The sequence below is a fragment of the Conger conger genome, chromosome 12 (genome assembly GCF_963514075.1).
Source record: "Conger conger chromosome 12, fConCon1.1, whole genome shotgun sequence".
Classification (NCBI taxonomy): Eukaryota; Metazoa; Chordata; class Actinopteri; order Anguilliformes; family Congridae; genus Conger; species Conger conger.
Window position 1 is genome coordinate 16,535,024 of NC_083771.1, and position 10,315 is coordinate 16,545,338.

Below are 10,315 nucleotides of genomic sequence, written 5' to 3' on the forward strand. Positions count from 1 at the left end.
AGAAGAAGAGAGAGAGAAAAGGAGGAAGAGAGGATAACAGGAAAAGAGAGAGAGTTAAGGGCAGTTAAAGACCAGATCTGGGTCAAATACATAATTGCGTTGGATTCAAATACTTTTTACACGCTTTACTAAGCTTGTCTGGTGTACTGGAACCTATGAAATACCCTCAAAGTGCAAACTCCACCTTCTGGTCCTATTGGCTGGCTGAATTGCACCCAGTGAGACCAATTGAGGGCAGAAAAGTATTTGAATACAAAACAATGAGGTATTTGACACAGGTCTGTTACAGACAGCAGATTTGAGGAGATGGTAGTGATGTCCACAGGACGTGTTAAAGCTGGCGAAGGTGAGTTATGAGCGCTTGTTTTGGAGCGGCCCCAGAGCACGGAGAGACAGACTCCAGATCTCAGCACCGCGACCTTCTGCTGGAACTTATCCTCCATCAGCAGGTCATTACTCTCAGTCCTGACTGCTGTCTGACGCCGCGGTCTCGCCATCAGAGCCCCAGTCACGGACCCTGTCCCTCTCTTCTGTACGTCACCGACATCACCGCAGGGCAGAAGATCCACTGAGACCTTCCAGAGGCCAGAGGTCTGATGGCTGAGACCGGACGAGACAACTGTGGAGCTTTCTTAGACGTCCGTCGAACAAGTCCACAGGGACACCATCGGCCATGGATCACACAAGCTTATTGGTGGACAGCGAGAGGTCATGTATCGCACAAGCTGATTGGTGGGCAGTGAGAGGTCATGTATCGCACAAGCTGATTGGTGGACAGCGAGAGGTCATGTATCGCACAAGCTGATTGGTGGACAGCGAGAGGTAATCTATTGCGCAAGATGATTGGTGGACAGTGAGAGATACTATATCCTCTGTCCCAGGTCTGACCTTGTCTCATTACTGAAGGGGTAATTTGTGCATGAGAACATGGAGCCATGACTACATGCCAATGAGCAGCCTGCACCATGAAAGCCATGAGTACAGAGAGAGACATAGAGAGAGAGCATGAGAGAGAGACATAGAGAGAAAGCATGAGAGAGAGTGAGAGAGAGACATAGAGAGAGAGAGAGAGAGAGTGAGAGAGAGAGAGAGAGAGTGAGAGAGAGAGCATGAGAGAGAGTGAGAGAGAGAGACATAGAGAGAAAGCATGAGAGAGACTGAGAGCGAGACATAGAGAGCATGAGAGAGAGTGAGAGAGACATAGAGAGAGAGAGATAGTGAGAGAGAGAGACATAGAGAGAAAGCATGAGAGAGAGTGAGAGCGAGACATAGAGAGAGAGCATGAGAGAGAGAGCCTGAAATGCACATGCTGACCTATGAGAGTACAGAGCAGAGAGGAGGCATACCTATGGTGAGGGGAGCAACTCCTAAAACACAGGAAAAGGCAGGATTTAGGGTTCAGGTTTAGGGTTAAGGGTTAGGGTTTAGGGTTTAGGGTTTAGGATTCAGGGTTCAGGGTTTAGGGTTCAGGGTTTAGGAGAAAAAGGGTTTCATGCTTCTAACATCACTGGATGCTCATGTCTCCATGCAGAAGTGCAGTGTTTTGCAGAGTGTTTTGGAGAACCTTACACTGCACGGGAAACACAGTGTTTAAATATCGTACAGATAGAGAGAACCTAACACTGCACGGGAAACACAGTGTTTAAATATCGTACAGATAGAGAGAACCTAACACTGCAAGGGAAACACAGTGTTTAAATACTGTACAGAGAGAGAACCTTACACTGTACAGGAAACACAGTGTTTAAATACCGTACAGAGAGAGAACTTAACACTGTACAGGAAACACAGTGTTTAAATACCGTACAGATAGAGGGAACCTAACACTGCACGGGAAACACAGTGTTTAAATACCGTACAGAGAGAGAACCTTACACTGTACAGGAAACACAGTGTTTATATACTGTACAGAGAGAGAACCTTACACTGTACAGGAAACACAGTGTTTAAATACTGTACAGAGAGAGACAACCTTACACTGCACGGGAAACACAGACTTACCCTATGGGGTATGTAGCCAACAGTAGTGCCCTCACTCCCACAGTATCATTCACACCTAGACCTACATTATGTGTGTGTGCAGGCATGTGTGTGCGTGCATCAGTGTGTATGTGCGTGTGTGAGTGCATATGCGCGTGACATCTCTTACCTTCATCCTCTGAAACATCTAAGATCTCATCCACTGTCTCTGGAAAACTCATCTTATGCTTTTCTGTGGGGATCTAAGAGACAAAGAATATGGATTTGTGTGTGCGTGCTTGTGGTTGTGGTGTGTGTGTGTGTGTATGTGTACGTGGTGTGTGTGTGTGTGTGTGTGGTGTGTGGTGTGTGTGTGTGTGTGGTGTGTGCGTGTGGTGTGTGTGTGTGTGTGTGTGTGTGGTGTGCATGTGGTGTGTGTGTGTGTGTGTTTACAGAAAAGGACAGAGAAACAGTAAGAAGTGAAGCAGTGAGAACGGATTTTGGCTCCTGGGCTCAGATGAGTGGCAGAGGAGCAGAGGTGCATTTCCATGGCAGCACCTTCCATAGAGCAGAGCCAGAGGTAGCTGCATGAACAGCTAAAACACCAACCCAAACCATCAAACTGCTCTCCCACTGAATTACAAGTACACATTCCCACTGTGCAGTGCACGCTTTGATATTACAAGCAGTAATGCAATCTGACAGATGCAGAAACAGATGCAGATCTAACATATAATAATATACATATTATACATTCATTTATGTCTTTATTATATATTACAATACAATTCAGCCTTATAATACAACAGGATTTGCAGTGTACCCAACCTTACATGCTGCTTTCTGTGTGTCTTTAAGGGGATGGAATGTACAGCTCACCACGGAAACGGTCTCGTCGGTGACCAGCTTCAGCACATCTATGACGGAGATGTAGCCCAAGCGCTTCGCAATGCCCAGGGGAGAGGTGCCACTCTGAGAGAGAGAGAGAGAGAGAGAGAGAGAGGGGGGGGGGGGAGAATAAGAGGGAGAGAGAGATAAACCAAACTGCCCATGCCCATAAGGGAGGAGTTGTTCTGATAAAGAGAGGGATAGGGCAGAGAGCATGAGGAGGCCTTGTGTTTGCCACACCAGATAAGGAGGAGACGGCTCCCAACGGATTCCCACAATGCCCTGCTCCACAATACCAGCGCAGGTCTCAAGTTATCTGCCTGGATGGAGGCTATGTTTTATTGCACAGAAACTGCTGAGTAATTATTTGGGTAGACAAACCCAGGCATGCCACTTAGCTAGGCTCAGCAAGAGAGCAGAAAATGGCTTCCATTGTTATGTTACAGCTCAGTCCTGCTCATGTTAATACAGTAGAAGGGCATCTTTACAGAGGGGTTGATCCAATATATTGGTATTACTGATTTTTCAATTTTGAGAAAATGACAATTGTCCTGATAATATTTTCAGTATATAGAGTCCCCTCCAAAAGTATTGGAACAGCAAGGCCAATTCCTTTGTTTTTGCAATACACTGAATACATTTTGGAGATGAGATAAGTTGAGATAAACACGAGACAAGAGTTCAGAATTTCAGCTTTTATTTCCTGGTATTTACACCTAGATATGTTAACTACTTAGAACATAGCACCTTTGATATTTTCTAGGTGAGCAAAAGTATTGGAACAGAGAGTATTTAAGTAAATGAAACTAAATAACACTAAGTACTTGGTAGCATTTATATAAATAAATAAAAGCTAAATTTTGGATCTTTCATCTCATGTCCATCTTTTGACCTCAAACTCAATTGTCTAGAGTGTATTGCAAAAACAAAAGAATTGGCCTTGCTGTTCCAATACTTTTGGAGGGTACTGCAACTGTGCATTCCAAAAATACCAAGCCCTATCACAGACATATCTGCGAAATATGAAACTGTACTGAACTGTACTGTAATCCGTATTTGAGAAGTGTATTGAATTATATATATATATATATACATATATATATATATATTGTCATGATCTGTGTTTTCTCTCAGACACACATATTCCCATTCATTTGTTTCACCTCTTTTCACTTTCTCGTTATCGTGCACACCTGATTATCATTTCCCCATCTGATTATCATTTTTGTCCGTCTATATAAACCTGTCTGTTTTGTTACGTCTTTGCCAGATTGTAATGTGCTCCCACCATTTTTCTCTCCAGCAGTTTTCCTGTTGTTTTTGATTACTACTCTTTGGATTTTCTTTGTTGTATCTGTTTGCTTGGCTACCGGACCCCTGCGTGGATTATCGTTTATGGACAGTCTAATCTCCAATATACCTGTTTGCCTGTTATCGACCTTCATCTGTTTGCCCTGCGCCGAAGTATAACAGTATATGAATCAACATATATATTTTCACTGTATTTTCATAGTACAATATATAATATATATACATAGTATTTTCATTGCACAAGGGAAACTTGTGGGTAGCCTATTTGCTGGAAGTATCTGGCCCTTTTTTGAAGGTTACGGTATAATTTGTAGCTACAGTGGTTAGGCTTATGAGGTGAACTAGCGCTAGCCATGCCATTTCATTCACAGTTATTGATCCATTTTTGGTTTGCACATAAGAATTCACACAAAAATAAATCTACTGGGGGAGAGGGGGACTGGGTGAGAGATGAGTACTAACAGGAGGGTATAATAATGAATAAATAATATGTTATTTAAAGGTATAATAGGTAATATCAGAATCATAACGGTCATGAGAGGGGTTGCAGCAACAAACACCCTCAAACCACAACACTGTTTTACCCCCCCCCTTCTAGATAGATAGATAGATAGATAGATAGATAGATACTTTATTCATCCCGAGGGGAATTTTATAAGTTCTTCTCTGTGAAGAAGAACCTTCTCTGCTTTTTGAACAAATTTTCAACCAATGAGCTTGAGTTCTTGTACAGCTAAATAATGTTTTGGTGTCAGTCTGTCAACTATATATTTTGAATTTAAGGACGAAAAACACATGCCGAGGGTGAGTCAACATCTCAGTGAGCCTTTTTCAATGATAGGAAGGGATTTACAACGGTATTGTAACAACATTTTAACAACATTTTATCCAAAGGGACTGACAGTTGATTAGACTAAGCAGTAGTACTCACGGTGGTGATCTCATTGGGCAGAGCTCCATGCTTCAGCAATAGCGTGACGATGTCAGTGTGCCCCTGCTGGGCGGCCTGGTGTAGAGGGGTGTACCCCACCTGAGAGGGGAGGGGGGGGGGGGGTTAGCATCTGCTACTACTTACCTGAGGTTTGAGATAGCTTCCAACTACAATATGATGAATGCTTTATAGTTTTAGGGTCTTTAAATTTGAAGCTTCAGGTAAAACGAAGTTGTAGTTTATACATGTTATATTTATTATCAAACAAATAGCTATATTTTCATGATGCAAAACATTGGTTGGTGCTCCTGATTAAAAAATATATATATATATTTTATTTTAGAGTTTATTTTGCTGGTTTTAATGTTGAGTGTAATCTGTATAAAAGGCTGCAGGGGGTGCTCCTACCCTGGTTTTACAGTTCACATGAGCCTGCTGCTGAAGAAGAAACTTCACCATCTTGATGTTGCCATAGTGACAGGCCACATGGAGGGGGGTGTAGCCCATCTGAGAGAGAGAGAGAGAGAGAGAGAGAGAGAGAGAGAGAGAGAGAGAGAGAGAGAGAGAGAGAGAGAGAGGAAGAGAGAGAGGCAGAGAGACAGAGAGAGAGAGAGAGAGAGAGAGAGAGAGAGAGATGGGGAGAGAGAGGAAGAGAGAGAGGCAGAGAGAGTAAGAGAGAGAGAGACAGTGTCAGTACATGACCTTGGTTTTATCTTGGGACACTCTGGGTTTAAGTACATGACTGATAAGGCCTCTTTGAATTTAATGTTCTGGGTGGCACCAATATGAGTTGAAGTGGGTGATGATGTTGAGGGTGAAACAATATCACTGTGGGCTGGTATCAGACATGAGTTCAAATAGTATTCGTTTTGTATTCAAATACTTTACTGCATTTGACTAAGCTTGCCTAGTGTATTGGAACAAATTAAATGATCCCAAAGGAGTAAACCCTGCCTATCTACTCCTCCTTGCAGGTGTAAATGCACCTGGCAAGATCAGTAGGGCACTAAAAACAACCACTATTTGAACTCATGTGTGAACTACTAGTTGAATCTAGGTTTCACGCACAGATGTATTGTGGGAGCAGTGTGTGGTGTGCCTATGCTGGAGACTGGTACAGGGTGTGTGTGTGTGTGTGTGTGTGTGTGGTGTGTGTGTGAGACATGAGTACACTGTAGACTGGTACTCTGTGTGTGTGTGTGTGTGTGTGTACACTGTAGACTGGAACAGTGTGTGTGTGTGTATGAGAGACGTGAGTACACTGTAGACTGGTACTCTGTGTGTGTGTGTGTGTGTGTGTGTGTGTGTGTACACTGTAGACTGGAACAGTGTGTGTGTGCGTGTGTGTGTGTGTGAGATGTGAGTACACTGTAGACTGGTACTCTGTGTGTGTGTGTGTGTGTGTGTGTGTGTGTACACTGTGGACTGGTACAGTGTGTGTGTGTGTGGTGTGTGTGTGATGTGTGTACGCTGTAGACTGGAACAGTGTGTGTGTGTGTGTGTGTGTGTGTGTGTGTGTGTGTGTGTGCATGTGTGTGCGCGTTTGTGTGTGAGTGCACCTGAGTGACGTGTGTACGCTGGAGACTGGAACAGTGAGTGCATGTGCGTGTGAGTGACGTGTGTACACTGTAGACTGGTGCACAGTGTGTGCGTGTGTGTGTGTGTAGCGGTGGCCTCTTACCCGTGACGCGGCGTACACAGATGCACCCTGCTTCACCAGGTTGTCGGCGATTCCCACGTGCCCCTCCTGGGCCACCAGGTGCAGAGGGGTCAGTCCGTTCTGCGGCCGGAGGCACGAAAAGCACGTTAGACCAACGACCGCTCCATCCGCCACAACGCTCCCCACTCCCCACACCCCGCTGAAGCCTGCTGGCAATACCTCCTCACTGTCGGAGCTGTGCGTCAGCGCCTTCACACCTGAGCCTCCAGTGTCCCACAAGCCCCTGCAGCCGTCTGCTGTCTGCAGCGCTTCCCAAAATACACCCATCAAGTGGTTTGCTTCACCCACTGTCCTAGTGATCACAGGCAAGCTGCCCTGACCTCCTGATACCCATAATTCCACACTTTCAGGTCTTCATGCTGCCCTGATCTTCTGTTACCCATAATTCCCTGTTACCACAACCATCTTTGTTAGTTTTCTAGAGCCATGTCTCAAATGCCTTTTATGCCAGAAAATTACTCTTCTTTTTCCGCCTAATTATGCTTGCTACTCGAAGACCAAAGAAGAGCATGGAGTGCTGGACAATCCACAATCACCTGACCTCAACCCCATTGAACATTTATGGGGCACTTGAAGACTGACAAAGGCCAAGCATTTATGGAGTCCATGCCAGCTTGAGTGCATGTTGCCATTAAAGCAAAAGGTGGACATAGCAAGTACTAAGAAATTCAGAAATTAATGTAATTAAACATTTTTTTTTAAGATTCAAATGATTATGCTGATAATACAATTAGTAATTAAAAAGTTTGTATTTGACAAAATAGAGGCATTTTCATGAGTGGTCTCAGACTTTTGGACTCAGACTTTTGGAATTAAATTTTATTTAATTCAAAGTAGTGACTAAACTAAGGTCTCCCTCACCCATATCCCAGAATGCCGGGCGGCTCACCTTGTTTCCCAGAATGCCGGGCAGCTCACCTTGTTTCCCAGGTTGACGTTGGCCTGTTTGGAGATGAGCAGGGACACCATGTCGGCGCGGCCCTCCTGGGAGGCCAGGTGCAGGGGGGTGACCCCCTGCAGGGACTCTGTGTTAGCGGAGGCCCCGTGCTGCAGCAAGCTGCTGGCCACCTCCAGCTGGTTCTGCTTAGAGGCGATGTGCAGGGGGGTGTAGCCATTCTGAGAGAGGAGAGGAGACTCTTACAGTAACAGTACTGTGGGTGTGTGTGTGTGTGTGTGTGTGTGTGTGTGTGTGTGTGTGTGTGTTTCTCTTACAGTAGCAGTACTGTGTATGTGTGTGTGTGTTTCTCTTACAGTAGCAGTACTGTGTGTGTGTGTGTGTGTGTGTGTGTGTGTGTCTTACAGTAGCAGTACTGTGTGTGTGTGTGTGTGCGTGTGTGTCTCTTACAGTAGCAGTACTGTGTGTGTGTGTGTGTGTGTGTGTTTCTCTTACAGTAGCAGTACTGTGTGTGTGTGTGTGTGTGTGTGTTTCTCTTACAGTAGCAGTACTGTGTATGTGTGTGTGTGTTTCTCTTACAGTAGCAGTACTGTGTGTGTGTGTGTGTGTGTGTGTGTGTGTGTGTCTCTTACAGTAGCAGTACTGTGTGTGTGTGTGTGTGTGTGTCTTACAGTAGCAGTACTGTGTGTGTGTGTGTGTGTGTGTGTCTCTTACAGTAGCAGTACTGTGTGTGTGTGTGTGTTTCTCTTACAGTAGCAGTACTGTGTGTGTGTGTGTGTGTGTGTGTGTGTGTGAGTGTCTCTTACAGTAGCAGTACTGTGTGTGTGTGTGTGTGTGTGAGTGTCTCTTACAGTAGCAGTACTGTGTGTGTGTGTGTGTGTGTGTGTGTGTGTCTCTTACAGTAGCAGTACTGTGTGTGTGTGTGTGTGTGTGTGTGTGTGTTTCTCTTACAGTAGCAGTACTGTGTGTGTGTGTGTGTGTGTGTGTGAGTGTCTCTTACAGTAGCAGTACTGTGTGTGTGTGTGTGTGTGTGTGTGTGTGTCTCTTACAGTAGCAGTACTGTGTGTGTGTGTGTGTGTGTGTGTGTGTGTGTGTTTCTCTTACAGTAGCAGTACTGTGTGTGTGTGTGTGTGTGTGTGTGAGTGTCTCTTACAGTAGCAGTACTGTGTGGAGAGCTTCCCTTGTTGACCAGCAGCTTCACCAGGTCCAGGTTGTTGTGATGGACGGCCACGTGCAGAGGAGTCAGTCCGTTCTGAGGAGAGCGATGCATCAGCACCAGACCCTTTCACTACCACCCACTCACTTTAAACAGCACCCCTCACACACCCAGGGGTGGAAAGTACTTGGGTAATTGTACTTAAGTACTATTTGGGGAGATTTGTACTTCACTTGAGTGTTTTTAAGTTTGTATACTAGTACATTAACTCAATTACATTTCAGAGAAAAATATCATCCTTTTTACTCCTTATATTTTTTCATTTACAACATTCAAAGTACTCGTTACAAATTTCATAGGTCCATGATAAACTTCAAACTGGCCAAAATATGAATTTATTTAACAGAGCCAATCAAACGCATATGAAATATGTTGGCCGGACATGGAATAAAAGTGAGCTAAGAGAAAAAAAAAAATCATTTATCAAATGTGAGCCGAACAAAATTGACCGTAAATCATTCGGGAATGCATTTGCACAAATAATGTGGGATTTATCAAAGTCAAACGGACTTCACGAGTGGTCTCGTATTGTGCGCGAAAATGAAAGTGCATGTTTGTAAAGCGTGTTTGGTGAGTTTATTATTCCATTTAATTATATATATTTTTTATTTAGAGTAGCAACATTATTTTAATAAGCCAATTGAATATTATAATTATTCATATCATATAAAAACGTAACAGGATTCAACATTAAAATGGGTGATGTTTCACTTGGGTAATCCTGATTAATTCTTGCTTAAGTGAAGTTGAATAGAAATTCCAAAAAACATGTTATAAATAGGGCATAGCCTACAAGTCTAAAATGGCGTGGACTGCTTAGACCATTGTTTATATGGCTGGCCTCTCTTTACATTACATGTACATTTATTGCTTTAGCCTATTAGAAGATTAGGGGCATGGCGTAGGCCATTTCGGAAAGAGCACATCTTCAAAGACCAAACCGGGTTGTAAACTGTGAGCGTGGCATGGGGGAGCCTGCTGTTTTTTTGCCCCGCTTTGCAAATAAGAGGCTGAGGAGCATCTAAACTGGTGTTCTCGCTAGCGGAGAGTCTTTTTAACAATGGGACATCGCCGTTTTGCGGTTTTATTACATCACATTTTTTGTATGATATAAATATGAACGCAACAATAATTTGACACATCAATGATTCAACCACACAGGGGGAAAATTGCTAGGGTTAAACTTATTTCAATGCAAGAAAATGCACCTTAATTTCAGCACTGTATATCTCTAGCAATGAAAAAGTAGAGACTAACTTTCACTCAAGTATATTTTTACTGCACACCCCCCAACCTCACACGACACGCTCACCTTGCCCGCTGCGTTGGGGTTAGCTCCGCGCTCCAGGAGCATCTCTGCTACATCCACCTTGCCGTATTTGGATGCTACGTGGA

General features: G+C 44.0%; 1 protein-coding gene across 2 annotated transcripts in view; it reads right to left on the reverse strand.

The window, feature by feature from the left end:
• Positions 1-10,315, reverse strand: part of LOC133142183 (ankyrin-1-like) — a 35,262-nt gene extending 24,947 nt beyond the window's left edge. The window contains exons 1-9 of one of the 2 annotated variants that reach the window (XM_061263243.1): positions 10,233-10,315; positions 8,858-8,956; positions 7,728-7,925; positions 6,771-6,869; positions 5,498-5,596; positions 5,090-5,188; positions 2,839-2,931; positions 2,150-2,222; positions 1,347-1,367 (exon numbers count right to left, since the gene is read on the reverse strand). In XM_061263243.1, coding sequence (XP_061119227.1) covers positions 1,347-1,367; positions 2,150-2,222; positions 2,839-2,931; positions 5,090-5,188; positions 5,498-5,596; positions 6,771-6,869; positions 7,728-7,925; positions 8,858-8,956; positions 10,233-10,274 — 823 coding nt within the window. In that variant the 5' untranslated portion in view covers positions 10,275-10,315. Of the gene's footprint in view, positions 1-1,346; positions 1,368-2,149; positions 2,223-2,838; positions 2,932-5,089; positions 5,189-5,497; positions 5,597-6,770; positions 6,870-7,698; positions 7,705-7,727; positions 7,926-8,857; positions 8,957-10,232 lie in introns of those variants that run through there. The other variant, XM_061263244.1, reaches the window with a different exon arrangement.